The sequence below is a fragment of the Vulpes vulpes genome, chromosome 1, assembly GCF_048418805.1.
Source record: "Vulpes vulpes isolate BD-2025 chromosome 1, VulVul3, whole genome shotgun sequence".
NCBI lineage: Eukaryota > Metazoa > Chordata > Mammalia > Carnivora > Canidae > Vulpes > Vulpes vulpes.
The window spans coordinates 49,983,805-50,001,774 of record NC_132780.1 but is presented as its reverse complement, the minus strand read 5'-3'; the positions used below and the strand labels follow the sequence as shown (position 1 = coordinate 50,001,774).

Below are 17,970 nucleotides of genomic sequence, written 5' to 3'. Positions count from 1 at the left end.
CCCACGGAAGAATTCCAACGACTGGGAGTTTCCCACGCAGAAGTGTGCTGATGCCACACTTCCTCCCACAGGCTGGGCGCAGTGGGGCGCACGCGGCCAGACCGGGCTCGAGGCCGCCCTTGTTCGGAGCAGCCCGTGGCGCGATCGCCGGACTGCACAGACCACCGTGGTCTGGTGGTTTCACAGCATCCTCCCTCCACACAGCGCTGGACAGCTTGGTGTGTGCACGTGTCCGTGCACGTGCATGCCGGGGAAGGTCACAGCACCTCACGGCCCCACCCGGCTCCCTGAGGGTCACCACCTGGGAAGTCATGAGGAGAGGCGGGAGAAAGGACAGTAGCAGCCGGCAGAGACCATACCCCTTGGGTAACTCCGTTTTCCTTTTTGAAACATAATTACATTAAGCACACAGGAGGGGTAGCCAAGGTGGCTTGGCGGTTTAGCAACGTCTTTGGCCCGGGGCCTGATCCTAGAGTCCGACGTCCGGCTCCCTGCTTGGAGCCTGCTTCTCCCTCTGCCTATGTCTCTGTCTCATGAATAACTAGTCTTAAACACACACACACACACACACACACACACGAAGACAAAAATAGTGATCAATTGTTTTATTAATACATCTTGGATTCTTACCCTGCCCCTTTAACGAGGGCATATTAATGTTTTGGAAAAATCTAAACAGACCTATCAATCAACAAAGTCCTGCAGAATCTTTCTGGAATGATCTAGAGAAGCATATCAGATGGTGTCCATGGTCCCAGGATACAAGCTCTGGGGCTCCCTGGGATTCTAAGAAATACCCAGAGCAGCCATATGCAAAGTGTACAGCAGCTTTTCCGATGTATCTCAGACGGCTTTCATCACCTGTGACAGAAGTGCCCTCACCCCACGAAGGAGATCCAATTCGGACTCTGCGTCCTGAGGCAGTGAGCCCCGGGCGGCACAAAGGCACCACGTGCTCCATGAGCCCCGGGGACGGCAGCCTCGGAAAGAGAAGCACTGTGGTGTGAACGCTGCTGGCTTCAGCAGCCCCATTGCCCTTCCTCTGACGTCCAGCATCTACGCGGCCCCGGTCCCACCAGGGCTGGGTGCACATGCACGGAAAAGAATCTCGCTGTGACCTTTCCTGCAAAAGGAAACAGCAATAAAAGTTACCGCCTGGGAACGACAGAGGAATTCTTGTAAATCCGTGCCTCTGTGTGGAAGGACAGCGGAGCCGCCTGCACCTCAGGACCCCGACGCTGGGGCTCCCGGCCTCCTCTGCTCCACCTGCTCCCACAGCCTGAGCCCCGCTCTGCTGAGGGGGGTGCGGCCTGCGGCGGGGGCAGCGCGAACCACGGCCTGCCTTCGCGCGTGAGGCTCGTCCCCTGCGAGTCAGCAAAGCGCCCGGCCTGCGGCAGCATCCACACCAGCCACACACCGAGGGGCGCCGTCTTCGCGGGGGCGCGGTCCCAGCTCTGGAGCCTCTGGGCACTTACAGACGGGGAAGGCTTTTTGCTCGAGGGCTCGACTCCTGTTCCTGCTGAACTGAGCCAGTGTGTACAATGAGAACTGATATCAGCTCAGTAGGCACCGGAGGGCGGGTCCAATCAGCCCGGGCAGCATTGCCCCCGCTGGGAGCTCGGCGCAACTCGCTGGGGCTGCGAACACAAGAGACAGGTTACCGCGCTCCCGAAACCGCAACAGGGTGGGAAGGCACCGGCCCTACTCACATGCAACTAACTGTTCACATCGTTTTAACTTGATTTTTTGGTGGTGCATTTGGCTTTAGTTTTTAGAGAAGAATAACTTTTGCAGCTTTCAATACATTTGACCTTTCAGACAGATGGCTAATTAATGGATTTATCCTTCCGCAGACTTTGGGTACCCTCGCGCATCCACGACAGCAGACAGCGCATCCTTGGAGCCGAGTGGGTCTCGCATCCTCCAGAACCACACCCGGCACGGAGTGGACCACTCAGCGGCGGCCTGTGCCCCAGCAGCTCCAACTTAACTGTCCCCATCTCACCTTCTCTTCAGGTGCAGAACTTAGCCACTGTGAACAAAGCGGAAACCAGTCACTGTTCACCAATCAGCTAAGCTCTGCACCTCGGCAGAGAGGTCGTCGGTTGGGCATAAGGAATGGGCCGCCGAGCATCTTCCACGGCTGTTGCTTCTTCTGTTTCTGGAGAAGAGCTACAAGATGCATCTGTTCTCCGAACTGCAGAGAGAGAGAACTACGGCTTCTGGAGGAGCAGCCCAGGTCATGGATGCGTGGTAATCCCTGGCAATGTGATTTTAATCTTAAGTCACAAATCAGCATGCCAGGAACCCAAGCAGCCAGAGCACTCGGAGCAGTGCCGCGCCTGCTCACAGCCCACACCGCACACGCTGCCTTCTGCACACGCCGGGTGCTGCCGTCTGCCCACTAGCTACCACGTGGCCTTGACTTCGGCGTGTTGCGTGTTTTACCTGGAGTCCTAGAGGCCTAGCCTACAGCAGGACTCAGAGGTGACCACACTCACCCGTGCAGCTTTGGAACATGAAATGAAAAGTGCAACCAACAGCTGCCTCCACCCTGGTGGGGCTGGGTTCTCAGTGTGCGGGGTCAGGACAACCTCCTTTGAAGTGCCACCGTCACTGGGAAGGGGCTATGGGGAAGGGCAATGCACATGGCCCTGCATTCATCACCAAGGGACAGGGACAGGAAGGAAGAGTTCCAAGAAGGGAACAGACCCGTGACCAGGTCTACCCTGAAAACTCATGACGGGAGAAGCGAGAGCCATGGAGCTTGCCGTGACCCCCCCAGTTGCACAGTTCCTGGACTCTTCTGCAAGAACAGGATCACACTTTAGAAAACCCTTTTTTCTCCTTAGTATCAAGAGTCCTTTCAAATAAATATACTTAAATATGTTAGAAATGGCTTTGTTAACCGCAAAACATCAGAAGCATGCTGAAAGTCTGACGACCGGTTAAGAACATCCACATAAAATATTAAATAACCATTAAGAATTCTGTATAAACATGAAAAATGCTTGAGATTTGATGTGAAAGTTAAAAAGATATAAAATTAGGCCCTATTATGTCATAAGCCTGGGGAACAACTGAGAAGACGACAGAAGCCGTGGTGGCCATTGCAGGAATGCCTCACAACCCCTCCACTCTACCTAGCGCTTCCTGTCACACTGGGACGTGACATCTAAAACGTAGACACCCAGTTACACATGAACTGCTAGGATGTACAGCTAACCGGCCAACTCCAAGCACAGTTAATAGGAAGCAGTTTAAATACTTTAAGGCTCCCACTCCAGTGTAGACCAGGGAGAAATTCTGCTCCAACTTGAGGTGAGGAAGCAGCCAGGCACAGCACTGCATTGGAGCACGTGGCGCACGTTGGCCAAGGCCCTTCCATCAGCCTTCCAGTTGGGCCCCTCAGGTCCTCCTGCAGATGGGCGGCCAGGGGCCACCGACGTACACACACATCTGCATGGAGCTCAGGGTCTGGGGTAACCCGGCAGTGTGCTCCTGCGTGAGCCCTCCAGCAGGTCCTCCAGCCTCCCCAGCCCACTGTCTAAACCTACTCCAAATTCTGACCCGTGTTTTTCCCAAGTAACAAAACTCTAGGTGGCCTGAACAGTGCCAAGGGGAGCTCTGCTCTGGGGTGCACAGCCTCTGCTTGCAGGGCCCGTCTGGTCAGGCTGCACTCCTGGGCCACCAGCCACCAAGCACCTCGCTGTTGGCTCTTGTGGCTCCTATGAGAAATCTCCGGTTAGCAACGGGTGGCAGAGACAGGGAAGGCAGAGAATCACCTCTTCAGAACAGCATCTCGGCCACCACCTGGGCTGAGGATCTATCCATCTGCTCCTTGGTCAGCTCAAAGCACCGGCGGGCAACCTGCTGCTGCCTGGCATCCTCGCTCACCATCAGCTCCCCGTACAGATATATGCCCATGGCCTGCGGGGCACAGAGGCAGAGCAGGGAAGAAAGGAAATGATGCATCCACGTGGACACATGTGCTGCCTACACACAATCTTGCCGTCTGGAGATTACAAAGACCCTAGAAGAGACAGGTAACTAGCTGTACTTCAGAAAACCCCAGCTTAAAGTCCCTTCTCTCTCATTCACACTAAACCCCACGGAACTCTCAGCCAGCCATCCCACCCACAGAGCCCTGGTGATCTAACTGATTCTCCAGGGGTGATGGGCAGGCAGGTCCCCACGATACCTGCCACAGCAACATGCGTGGCTGAAAGCAGCTCCGGAGGTACCGTGTGCATGTCACCAGTCGCAGAACGCCTCCCAGGGCAGTGTGCCGGGACACCAGCATGTCCGTGGCACCCCAGCAGGAAGAGTCCTCGAGCCCCTGGGAAAAGGTGCCGCTGCTTCGGGCCCCTTAGCAGCCCCCCACCCCGGCAGCAACCACCGCCGCTGCAGTTTCAAGAACAATGCTACACAGACACACCTCTGCATTTTTCCTACAGTTTTAAAATAGCCAATTATGTTCTGGGGAGACCAAAAGGCCCCTTTGGTTCTGCCTTTTCTCTTGTTTCAAGGAGAGTTATGCCAGGGATTACATGCTGCTGGAGCAAATTAAAAGGAAGATCTTGAAGAGAGCACAAGATAAAAACTTCGTAGTCTGGGGCTCAAAAACCCTCCCCTGAAAAAGCTGAGTTATGGTGATCCTTCTTAGCAAAGATCTTGGTTCTAAAAAGCAGTTACTTTTGGTTTTCAGAAGAAACTTTTAAGTTGCTTTTACATTTTGTTCCTGTCTGTTTCCAAACACCTCTGCTCCAACTGTGCAAATGTGACATTTCTTCTGCTACAAAGTCATGTAGTTTCTCTTTGTGGGAAGAACGAGCCCTCCGTCAATGGCTGCCCCCCATCCTCAGGCCCTCTCAAAAGTCCCTTTGTTTGCCCCACCCCACCCCGCAGCTCCATCCCATCAGCCCACAGTGCCTGGCACAGGGCTTGCTTAGCAGCACACAATGGTCACGCTAATGGCAACAAGCTGCAGGCCACCTTCCAGCTGCTGACAGAGTCCATGGCCTATGGCCCATGCAGCCATGAGGAGCAGGTGTAGGTGGAGCACAGGGGCAAGGAGGGCATCCCCATGCACGTTTGTGTATGTCCGTGCTTCCTGCGGGCTCCTGGGAAGGTGACTGCCTCCCCCCGCGCCTCCCCTGTAAAGAGTGAGGAAAGTTCTCAGAGGAAGGACACTTGAAGTGGGTGTGGCTGGTGCAGGTACAGACCAGTCTGTCCTGACTAGTCGGGGCTCACCCCAACCAGTCTCCCCTCCACACATTACAGTAAGGCCACTGAAGACACGGACACACACTGTGACAGCTAAGCCACCACCTGACCCGAGAGCTGGCTATGCTGCGTGAGGTCTGTGTGCGTCATGTGGTAGTGACAGTGGTCCACAGCCTGGTCCAACCTCAGCAGCTGTTAAGGGTATGATTCATGTCATAAATGGACACAGAGGCAGAACACGAGTCCAACGTGTGTCACGTCAGCTCCTACCTCCTTCTAAATGTTTAAATACTTGTGAAGAAGTTAACCACCTGGGTCCCTGTGTTACCAAGTCCACTGAGCAGTGAGAGGGCAGCGCTGAAAGACCCCACCTCCCGAAAATGGAACTCACCTGATCCTCCTGGAGGAATCTCTCCACATCTTTGTACGCTTTCGTGTATTTGTGCTTAACAATGAGTTCACACCACCGATGGCGAACCTTCAGGAAGGAGAGAGAATCCAGTAAGCAACAAATCGTGGGTTTCTTCAGCCTGTCTTAGGGACAGAATCTGTGGTAGCAAAAGTCACTCTCTCAACCACATTAATGTCCCTGACATGTAAGTTTTTACTTTCATTTCTTTTACAAGGAAAGGAACCATGGTCCTCACTGGAAGGCTGTCCGTCAACTTTGGGGAAAGAAAGGACCTGTCTCGGGTGTTTTGATGTTTTTAAACATAATTTTGCAAGGTACCACATCAACGCAAAACCTACCTGGGCCATGAAGCACACAACCCCTGCAGTACGCGGTCCACGCAGGTTCCCTTTAAAACCACAGCTGCCTAATTTCCAGCAATGACCAATATGGTTCAATGCTGTTGATTGGAACAACACAGTGACACAGTTGTCTATATTCCCGAGAAAACCAGGAAGGGGAGCAGCCCCCTGCCGCCGTGCACCACATGTCTACGCAGCTGCTGCATAGCTGAGCCGACTGTGGGGGGCCGTTCAGCCCAGATCCACTTGACTCAAGGTTTACCAGAAGGAATCTGCCAGGGACCCCAATCCCTTAGACAATGTGGGTCTGGTTCCAGCACTAACTGTCTCTGCTGGCACTTCTAGCACATTCTTTAGGTGGAGAGTCAACCCGAATTTGGTGTTTGGATTTCAGTCGCAGGCCCACCTACTGCCCCAAAGCCCTGTCAACTGTATCCAGTGAGCAGTCTACACTTTCTGTTCCCCTACTGGCTCAGCACCAGCCCTACATGGAAGTGATTACAAGCACCTCAAAAGCTTCCTTCCTTCCCTCTGTTTTTATTGCCTTTCAAAGAGGGAGACTTTGCATCCCATTTGTGGCAACAGGATAATGTAAGCAATGTCAACATTTTGGCTAAGGCCCCGTAAACTGTATCATTATTCCCCACTGCTGGCTGGGTCTGTCCTTTCATCTACTATAAATAGATTTACACACAAACAAGCAGAAATGAAGAAACGACTCTTCTGGGAAGCATCCCTCCCCTGGGCCACAGCACACTCCCTCAGGGGTGCTGGTGACGCTGCCCTCTGTTGCGGGCAACAAGCCCTTTGAACTTCCAAGGACAGGATGCCAACACACGTTATATCCACGAAGGAATTCCAGAGGCCCATGGAAATGAGCTAATTGCCTCCGAGCATCACAACAAACAGGAAGAGGCTGGACTGGACGGGTCTTGGCAATCTTTCCCTCTTCCACAGAATGTTCTTTCCTACAAAGCCAACTGAAATGAACAGACCATAAAAGGGAAAGGGCAGCCCCTAAAATATTCTCACAGAAAGGATGAGTGAATAGAGCTCTGAGAAGCCAGCTCGTCATACTACACCAATCAGAAGCCACCAGGCCCACCAGACCTACCAGACCCCAGCTCCCGAGCCCTGGAAAGCACCCAACCAGCCACTGAATGCCCCTTCGCTGTTGTCTCCCAGTCATGGTAACCTAAACACCTCAGACACCACCTGTGAGTTTGCTGAAAACGGGGGCCAGCTCGGCAAGGTCGGGGGGGGGGGGGGAGGTCCACCCTGCGGGATGGACTATGGATCCGCACCCGCCTGGGGTTCTGAGAGAAGAGCACCCCTTCTGGCACCTGCACACCACAATGCTCCCCTTCCTGATCCTCACACACAGGAATAACAAGGCCTACATGAGGGCCTACTTCACAGCAGAGTAAGGCCTCAGGCAGGCAGGAAGCAGGTGGTCCTGCCACAACTGGGTGAAGGCCTAGGAGGCCCATGTAAAGGGCCCTTTGACACCAACATGCAATCAGCACTTCCACTTCTCTTTCTGTTAAGAACAGTTTATTGTCACAATTAATAAGAGATCTATCTAGTCTTCTGACCTCTGAAGGCCAATGTGGCATCCAGGAGGCACAGCCCAGCGTCTCCTCCCCTGGAGGAGGAGAAAAAACAACAAGTGTTTTCTTTACATTAAAGCTCAGTGCATTTCAATATTTCGGTGACACGATGTTTAAAAGACTTCACCGGGGTGCTGTGTGACGTTGTGGGCTCAACAGATGCTTCTTGTTCACGCAAACAGCTTTTCTCTCTCTTCCTATTTCTCTCACAAAGAAAACTCTCATTTTTGATCTCTGAAATCCAGGACCCACTCTGCATGGCCACTTGTCACCACACATGATAAGGGTACTCCTGAAAAGCTGGCAGCAAAATGACAGTTTTTCCCGGCAATATTTCCGAAGTGGGCATGGACAGAATATTCCCTCTATAGATCACAGAGAAACCTGAATCATCCTCGACAGAGGCCGCCACAGACTTGTATCACGTTCCTTCCCTCATGGGAACTGGAGCCAGAGAATGTGGGGCAGGCCTCTGAGGACAGGGCTGTCTGTTCCAGAGATCTGCTCGCCCTTATTCCCTAAATAACAGAGTAGTGGTCCCACTGTCTTTTAACTTCCTCAGTGAGATGACAACCAGACACCACGTGCACATGACAGCACAACGCCCTGCTCACCTGTCTGCAGCCTCTGTGGCTCCGATTCTGCTCCCTGAGCTTCAGTGTTTCAGGCCCACACACAGACCAACGCTTATCAAATCCCACCTTAAAGATCCACATTTTATTGTACTTTAGTTATGTCAGTAGAGTTGAAAACATTTAATGACCTTTTGACCTAGGACTCAAATTCACATCACTCCAAACTCGCACCAAGCATCACCTGAGAGCCCCAATTCACCCACCATCCTACTCCTGAATCCCATCAATGTGGCTGGCCAGCCACAGAAGGGGTGGGGCAGTGGGGAGGGCGGGAAGGGAGGAGAAAAGGATGAGTGTCTCTGAGGGAAGAGAGGCAGAGCTGCCCTGAGGGTGAAGAGCAGAGGCCCAGGGACCCTGAGGGCCTGCTGTCCCTCTGGCCACTGTGGCAGAGCACAGGGCAGGGCACCTGAGGCCTTGCTCCCAAGGACACGCCTGCGTTGCCCCTGCTGCCCTGTCAGCCTGGGACAAGCAGGCCCACCATCAACCACCCCGCCCCCTTCAAGGCTATACTGGGTACCCAGAAGTTTCCAGGTTTCCAAAGCGTCCATGAACAAATGGGATCTCTGGCATTGAGTGCAGATGGGCAAGTCTCAGAACTGAGATGGGAACAATGAAGGTAGGTGTGCAGAAGCGGATTTATGTCAGACCCTCTTCAGGTGACAAACAAAATCCTCCAATAATCCACATAACTGCTCCCAGCTGGTGGACCCCTGACCCACAGCAGGGCCTCCTCCAGATGTGCCATGTGTATGTGCAGCAATGGGCTTGAGCCTCCAGGAGACCTGGCGGACACGCGACCTGTGTATCCAAGGGTATCCTGCATGTGATACATATACACACGCACACATGGAATCCTTCCCCTCACTCTGGCATATTCTGTCCTTTTCTTTATGCTCGGTGGTGATCTACTTGACTGATTCATGACCCACTGTGCCCTGAGCCCCAGAGCCTGAGGCCCCAGGCTGGAAACCCAGGTCTGCCACTCAGCAGCCCCATCACCTTGCCCAGCTCCCCACGGTGGAGTCACAAGAGCGTGGCTCCCTTGGGCTGCTGTGGAAACTGACTGGGGTCACCACAGTATGTGCAGCTAAGAGTCCCATACACTAAGCGCTTGTCACCTTAGCAGGAGTGGCATGCTTCCGGCTTTCTTTTCTACTTCAGAAGTTCTGTTATTTACTGAATTTATAAAAACTTGGGAGTATCCTCTCAAGGAAGCATTGTTAATTGGTGAAATGACAGAGCGAGGTGATTGTCTGATGGCTGCTGGCCAAGAAGGTGGTCTGGAAGGTGTGTGAGGCAGAGCAGCCTGTGAGGGAAGGCAGACAGGGCTGAGCTCTCAGGTGTAGAGCAGCAGGGGTGCCTGGTGGGGGGCAAAGAGGCCTGGGGAAGTGGCATTTCTCCTGTCACTCAGAAAGTACACCTAGGGGCCGGGCACTGGGGAATTTCCTAAACCACCTGTGCAGACAGAAGGCTCAGCCTAGCGGGGCCTCAGCCCAGCCTCACAGCATTTCTGCCATCGTTATGACCCAGAGCTTCACTGAGCTGCAGTACCTCTGGCCTGCTCCCCTGATTTCAAAAAATGGGACCTGCCTCATGGGTGTCATTTGTATTCCCAATCCACGTGTCAGACTCAAGGGGACACATTCCACGACTCAATGGGGCCGCTTTGGGATATGACCGTGACCTCCTTTAGGACATGCTGGGGCTCCCCCTCATTTAGTTGTCATCTCTGGGAAACAGGAGAGAAAGACTGCTGAAGAACAAGCCTACTCCTCACCCTAATCTCGTCTCAACCTGAGAATTTTCACGTTTCCTACCAAACTCTGGAACAAGAATTGGGAAATTCTGTCAAGGGCCAGACAGCAAGCGTTTCTGGCTTTTCAAGCAGCCCATTTGCCAGTGTACTGCCAAAGCAGCCTAGATGGTGTGTGGGTGAGTGGGTGAGCACGGCTGTCCTGGCTACATTTTGCTGACTGCTGCTGAGGCCCGAAGTCCATACCCAGGTCCTGGAGGGAGGCGAGGGGAAGGGGTGCTCGTAAACATTCATCCCTCAAAGCTACCTGCATACTGTCCCAGGACACGGAGCTGCGAGGTCCTTGTGAGCCAGCTCAGGCCTCTTTCAGCCCCGTCCTGCCAGGAAACCTAGCATGTTCCTGAATGTGGGGCCTCGGAGTCCTCTTCTTCCCGTGGGTTAAATTCCTTCTGAAGCAGAGCTGTCTCTTGAGCCGGCAGACCCAGCACAGATGTCACTCGTGGGTGGGTGACCCGACATCAAGGAAATGCAATCTTTAGGAAGAGTGACCCCCTGAACCAGCTCCCTCCTAGTCTCCCCATGTTGTCAGAGTTCCCCTGTGAATCACTACACCTCAGGTCCCATGTTTAGTAATACTTCATAATTCTCAAGGCTTCCGGCTTTCTTTTAGTAGCTTTTCCTCAAGTTTTTTTTTTTTTTTTCCTTCTTCAATTTAATGTTTTTTTCATGAAGCTCTTTCAAAGAAATAAAAAATTCTTCTTTGGGAATGCTCCCCATAAGACTGCTTATTAACTAATAGATTCATTTTCTAAAGCGGTTTTCAAAACTTTCTCCTTTTAGTAGAAGCATATTCTGGAACCTTCTAAAGACAAATCAGAGAAAAGAAAAAGTGGTTCTTCAAGTAGTTTAAACCTCTATGTCAGGCAGGAACCACCTTTAAGTTAAACAGTAAACTCCTCTGTGGGGGCCCTGGGTTCCTCGGAGGTCGAGTTTGAAAACTAGTGTCTCCCAGAAGAATTCTCACGCCTGAATAAATGAAATCACAAAGGCTGAGCAGACCCTGCTGCAGACACAGAACAGGAGGTCAGCTCTAAAAACTCTGCTAACCCCCCCTGGGACCTGGTCCTCCTGGCCACTGAGCCACCAGCATCGTATGGAGAGAGGAGACGGGCCACACGGCTCCTTCACCATAGTCCTGGGATCAGGGTCTGGTTTGGTGCACATCAGTGTCCAGGCCTGAAAAAGCACCTGTGGCTCCTGAAGGGAGTTGCTTCCCTTGCTTTATCTTCAAATGTCTAAAAATCATAAATGTGTGACTTCACCCAAACGAACAACCCCATGAACATGAAATTCTAGCCAGTCAGCCAAATGCTGCTTCTGATCTTCACAGCAGCATTCCACAGGGATATATTATCTTGCACTCTTTCTTTTCTCTATTCGCTGCTGTTGGGCTTCCTAGGTGTGTGGCCACATGCCTTCACTTAGCAACAGCGACACGGGGGCCCTCCTGTTAATGGACTACAGCTCCATCAAAGTCTCAGTGCGTCCCAGAAAGTCCCGAAGTGTGTTAATAGCCTTTGGTTTTTAACAAGCAGGCTGTGAGGGGCCAGCAGAGGGGAGGGGACAGGGGTATCCGCTGTGACACGAGATGGCACTGCTACAGCCCCGCACACCCGAGTTTGCTCGCAGGATCTTCTCTGTGCACAGGCCTCACCTCGCCTCTTGGGCCCAAGTCCATAAGCACCCCACACCCATGGGCCACTTTTAAGAGTCATGTTCAGCACCTGCTCAGCCCACAGTGCTCATGGGATGGGATGCATTTCCTTGTTTGCCTGTGTACATCGTAGCTACACTAAAACACAAGTGTGGCAAGAACAGGGGCTGGGCATCTTCCAGGCGTCTCCAGGCCCTGGCCCATGGTACATGTCTGATAGATGTTTCCGAAAGAATGCATAACTTTTAAAGACTCGGAATGCTTTTCAGCTACTTGGAAATTATAAGGCACGGTTGGAAGCCATAAAACGCTTTGAAGAATGCCACCCATCCTATTTGTGACAGAAGTACTCTCCTTTCTTTTCAGTCTTTTTGATTTCAAAATTTACTGTTATAAGGAAAACAAAAATCTGTCTAGGGAACATGATCTGGGAAACCCATTAAACCTCATTTAGAGTTCCATTTTATATCTGTAAGCAGAAAGACCAAGGCTCATGGCTTTTGGGAGTTAATAAATCTAACACTGCAATAAATGAACCTGCTTTTTCAATTTGTGTCTGAAATTTGATTTAACTTTGCCTGAAAGTGGCTCTATGGCTGGTGAGGGAAGCCCATCTGGCCGCCCGGCAGCACAAAGACCCTTGCAGACGACAGACAGCATCTCCGACAAGTGCTCTGTTTAGGGGTACATGTAATGGTCTATTCAGGGTCTGGGGTGCCTCATGAGAAGACGAAAGATCCCAACATCCGTACAGTGATTCTAGCCCTTCTCCTTCTCTCTCCCATATTCACTGCTCCTTACTCCCAAGAGCTGCAACCTTAATGCTATTTTTTGAAATAAAAAGGAATTATAAGTTACTGCATCTGCAGTCATGCAGCCGGGTGGGCAGGTCCCCTCCACCCAGGGTAGACAACAAACAGGCATCGGAGGCTCTCTGCTCTTTCTCAGGACTCCTACTACCCATGCCTGAGTCAGTCCCTAAAGTTCTGGTTACGGACAACTGGTGAAAACCGGCTGTAGCCAAAAATAATGAGAGCTGTAGCAATATGCAAAACAGGGATCGTTTGGGACTGCCTGCCTCACATTTGACATGCCCACAGTGAGTGATGGGGAGGATACACGTGACGATAAACGTCAAGGGCTCTAAGAGGCAGCCGTACTCATGAAGTTCACTTGGGCAAGTTCTAACCTTTCTTCCTTCTCTTGTGGACATGCCCTTTCATCTAATGCCATTAATGCTACTAAGAGAACCAGGCCTCAAAAAAGTAGCACTTGGGAGCCCATGTTGGGTCCACCTTGAACTATGGCACAATTTTCCTTCCTTTCCCATCACAACTAAGTCCTGGGTGGCAGTCCATTCCAACATGTAAGTCTGTAATTAGGAAACGACACATTCCACCTATTCTTCCTTTCATTACCATGTGACACAGCCTTTACTGGAAAAAAAAAAAAAAAAAAAAGACTTTTTTTTCTCTTGGCAGAAAACAAGGCCATGGGCTACCTCCTCTGATAAGCTCAGAAGAGCTACCGGCACCTTCTCTCACTGTCCTCTGAGGCAGAGTCAAGGCTGGAGGGCCTCCCGGAGTCCAACAAAATGCATGGGCCCTCCAGGGGGTGTTTCCCTACTCCCATCACCTTGTCAAGTCAGATGCTGGTAGCTGCTACTCCAGTCACTGGAGACTCAAGAAAAGTCATCCTCCAGAAGACTGAGGATAAAGCGCTAAATAAAACAAGCCCCTGCCCTCCTGGAACTTACAGTTCATTAGAAGGTCTCAGAAGAATCCAGGAACCAATACCTTCATGATGAGTGCCGTGAAAAGAACATAACATGGTGCAGCGGAAAACCCTGACAAGGACCATACATCCAAGCGCAGAAGGAAGGCAACACATCAGCTCCTGAGCGAGGAGGTGCCTGTGCCCCATTTCTAGCCATACGACATGTGCTGTGAAAATTTCAGCCCTCTCTCCCCTCCTCTTTAGTCCCTATTTCTTCTCAACACCCTCCCTATGAAACCAGTATTCCCAGCAGCTGAAACGTGGAAATGGCCCCGTGTCCATAACGACTGTAATCCACCCAATCGAAAATATCTGGCAATGGAAAGGGAACGAAGTGCTGATCTACACTGAAACACGGGCGACTCCTGAAAGCAGGACGCGAAAAGAAAAGCCAGTCACTGAAGGTTACATATCATCCAGGGCTCCGTGTACATGAACATCCAGAACAGGCAAATCTAGACAGTGGAGGGTGCCTGCCAGGACTAGGGTGGGGGTGGTCACGCTGGGAACGGCGGCTATGGAGTCTGGGGGTTTGACAGATGATGATAATGCTCTGCAATCATTTGCCTACACAGCTCTGTGAATACACTAAACCATTGAATTGTACACTTTAAATGGTGAATCGTATGGTATGTGAACTATTTCTTAAAGCTGTTGCTAAAAACCCAAGAGTCAAGCTGGGGAAGGTTGTTTCAGCAAAGGACGCTGTTCCACAGAGTTTGTTCTTGAGGAAATTACCTGGTGTCCTGACAGCAGAGCCAGGGGACAGGCCAGGCTCTCGTTTCCAGCTGGCTGGCTCCACCAGGGCCTGTGGACTTTCGCACTCAGCATGGTGAGCCGCTTCTACCCACAGATGGGCAAGACCACTCAGTCTATGCAACATGGCTCCATGCAGTTCAAGGCTGCAGTGTGGCAACATGCAGACCAAGTAGCTCAAAAAAATTGGTCTCGGTGCCACCCCATTAAGTTGAGCCGATCTTTAAATTTCACACACTGACACACACACACAGAATGTTACCATTTGCATATAAATGGGAGCTCTTTAATTTTTTAAACAATTGAAATCCAATAATTTTCTCTTTGCTATCAGGTACCGGCACAACCATTCACACCTAAGAGGCATGGACGCTGCCAGAAATGGTGTGGGATCCACAGAGCACTGCCCCCTGCCCTGCAGCATCTGCCCTGGGGAAGGCTCCCTGCACACCTCAGGCAGCACCTGCATTCTCTGTGTGGTACATGGGTTTCACAGCCTGAAGGCCGGATGACCCCAACTCTCAAGCCAAGAGCTGGGAAAGGATGCAGACAAGGCACCCGAGGGGAGAAAAGCAATCTGGAAAGACAGCATTTTGACAAAAGTGAGCCCTCTTCTTTAGGGTATTTATGGGACATTTTACATGTGAATATGGCTGTTTACAGCTGTGGGGAAACAATGGCAGTGTTCACAGACAATGGTGCGCTTTTTTGCTGTGGACGACTCCAGCACAGAAACAGAATAGGGAATATGTAAACTCCTGATGGAGGTATACAGAACCCAGAAGCACCAACCTGATTGTGTTTCAACCTGATGAAACCCCATGCTGATTTCACTCCTGAGACCTTTAAAGCTAAAAGGGACATGTGATGCAGCGGGGCTTGGGGCTCTACCAAAAGAGCAATAAGGCAATGTTATTTGTAACCCCAGAAAATGTGTTCATCTCTATCTTTTTGAGAAAATCTGTAGACAGGGGTGTGGGGGCGGGGCATAGAAAGCTTCTGTACCACACACTGCAGGGCGCCAAATGGCAAGAACAAAGAACAGTAAGAGAGTAGGAACTTTTCTCATCAAGTCTGGCTGAACCTGTGGCTAAAAGCCCCTCTACCGAATGTTCTTTTCCTTTTTCTTCTATTTACAGATAAGTTATAAATATTATGAATTGATTTTAAGTGTTTATTTAAATGGTTCTTCTAAGAAAAAATGAGCACATTATGCCATTAGTGGCTTATCTTTTTTTTAATCTTCATCATTTAACACGTCTGCATTTGAGCAGACGTCACACATGAGAAAATTTCAAGGTAAATAAGACACAATCCCTGGCCTCAGGAACAAGAGAGGAATATTATCTGACAAATGAAAGTTTTTATGTACTGTTATTTTAGATCAGTTTTTGAAAAATTCCTTTATCATAGTGTAGCAGAGGACACTTTATTTGTTGTAAGATTTCCCCAGAAAAACTCCAGGGGCACTGAACTCAGTAACAAAGAAAGAAAACTCCAAGAAAGACCTAGAGATACCTTCCAGACTTGGAAGGAAATGTTCTAAAACACTGTTTCATAAACCAAATACGACAAGGAAAAAATACACAAATATAACTAAAGAATTATATAAGAGCTCTGTTCTTTCCCACATAAAAGGCACAAGGTTTAAAAAGCAACTAAAAAAATTACCCCAATCTCATTTTTCAATGTGCACTCCGTCCAGCTTTCAAAACTCTAGAAAATGAATTATACAACCCTGTGTCAGAGAGACAGAGAAGTGCCTCCTGCCCAAAGCCCTGTCTTGCCTTTTTAAAAATGGTTATTAATTCACACTATAGTTCATTCACATCCTAAAGCTGGGGTTCAACAGCATTCGACCTCTTAATTTGCAGCCTGAGCTTATTAACCATGCCACAGGGCCACCAAGACAGACTGGTCGTCCCTGCAAAGAAATTGTGACAAACAGCTGAATGCTGGATATGGCAGGTGTTTCTAGAAACTCCCACTTCCTATCTCAACCTGAAAAACCACCTTGCTAATTGCCACACATCATTTTGACTCTCCGTAATGCTCCCTTTTTATACTTAATCCCCAAACTGCCTTTGTGGGGCTCTGGGCCAGGATGGTGCCTCCTCCAGACAATGCTGGGTGAGGACCTGGGGAGGTTCTGGGGTGTGTGTGTTGCCCCTGAGAGGAAGGAGAAGAGGCATCCCTGCACCGTGCTGCCCTCATGACACCAGCAAGGCCCTAGCATCTGCTGCTTTGCTGTGCAGACAGTGCATGGAGCTGGACCACAGCAGAAGGAAGTACAGGGCTCCGGACACTGCATTTTAATAAATGTTACCAACTCAGCATCCTGACGTGGCAACAGAGCCTGAAGAGATCAACTAATTTCTCCTCCAAACTGTTCTGTATGGAAAACAAAACAGAAGTGTTTTATTTGTTTGGCAGCTGGAGCGCTGCGGATAAGCTACCAGAGGAGGGAAGAGGGGTGGGGTGCTCCGTGTGACCAGGAACAGACCTGGACTCTGCAGGCGAAGGCTCCCTTGAATAAAGGAGTGTTAGCATTAAAAGGAATGGGCAGAATCAGCGATAGATCAGTTTGGATTCAGAGACGTGACACATGGCTACGTTTTTATTCTCTGCCCTTTTACGTGCCAAGATCTGTGAATCATGAAATTCTGTCAATTCACAGAAACTATGCTTTGGGCCCAAATGAAATCAGAAATGAGCACCAGAGTCCTCAGACCAGGGCACTCCTGGGATCATCCCCTCTGGACCTTAAGCAAACAATGAGTTCTCTTGGTAACAGTGTATTCAAATCAGGCCCCCGTCACGTACGTGAAGCCCACCATGGGAAGGGGCCACTTAGTGGGTTTTCCAGGGCTCTTCCTGGGACTCTTCAGGGCTCTTCAGCAGGAACCAGAAGAAAGGCAGTGATGTGGGGAAGAACTGAAAAGCTGGATGTTTTTCCATTTGCAATCAACCTTGAACGTGTCCTTTGCGGATCGGAACCTTCCATGCTGGCGTGGCTTACTCTGGGTTCAAGTGGTCAAACAGGTTTGTACCTCTTTGCTAATTCTGCTTCCTCAGATTTACTTGCTACTACTACTTTAGAAGTTCCTTCTTCTTCCCGGAGAGAGGTTTTGTTTTCACCTCTCCCAAGGTTACATCCTTTGAAGCCAAGTACAGTGGACTTGGGGTAGCCGTTAATCATTGTTAACTATCTTTCTAGCTCCTCCACACTGTGTTGTGTGACCAACTGTCAGGCACTTTATTAGATCAGAGGAAAAACTTGCCTTTTGTGAATCAGCGGGTGCTGCAGAGCTGGGGCTCTTAAACAAGTGTTACCCTCTCTCTCAGGAGACATTTGGTCCTATGTGGAGGCACTTCTGATTGCCAAGCAGGGGGTGGGTGGGTGGCACTCCTGACAGCCTCTCATGGGTCAAGGCCAGGGATACTCACCTTCCTACAATGCACAGGCCACTCCACAACAGAGGATTCCCTGGCCCAAATGTTGGAAGTGACAAACAAAGTTGGGAAACCGTGATTTAAAGCAAGTTCTCCCCCCACCGCCCCCTCAGCTCACCTTGCCCCTAGACTAAGAACTCTGTGACCAGATGCTGGGGAGCTCCTAACAGGGAACTTATGCTTTTCTCTCTCCCTGACAGGTTAAAGGAAGGAGATAATACAAAGTGTGTCTCAGCTAAATAACAAAACTAGACCACTTCACAACAAATGAGAGACTATGGGTCTTACATGAAC

The 17,970-nt window shown here is 50.5% G+C and overlaps 1 protein-coding gene across 29 annotated transcripts in view; it reads right to left on the bottom strand.

Moving 5' to 3' along the window:
* Window positions 1–590: 590 nt before the first annotated feature.
* Window positions 591–17,970, bottom strand: part of AOPEP (aminopeptidase O (putative)) — a 334,839-nt gene continuing 317,459 nt past the window's right edge. For 11 of the 29 annotated variants that reach the window (XR_012002591.1, XR_012002603.1, XR_012002604.1 and 8 more), the window contains 2 exons: window positions 5,618–5,704; window positions 591–1,123 (listed from right to left, as the gene is read on the bottom strand). Coding sequence is in view for 18 of the 29 variants with exons in the window: in XM_072763596.1 (XP_072619697.1) it covers window positions 689–1,123; window positions 5,618–5,704 (522 nt within the window). In the remaining 11 variants the exon portion in view is untranslated. Of the gene's footprint in view, window positions 1,124–1,502; window positions 1,638–3,785; window positions 4,034–4,201; window positions 4,340–5,617; window positions 5,705–17,970 lie in introns of those variants that run through there. The other 18 variants (XR_012002590.1, XR_012002602.1, XR_012002600.1 and 15 more) reach the window with 7 other exon arrangements.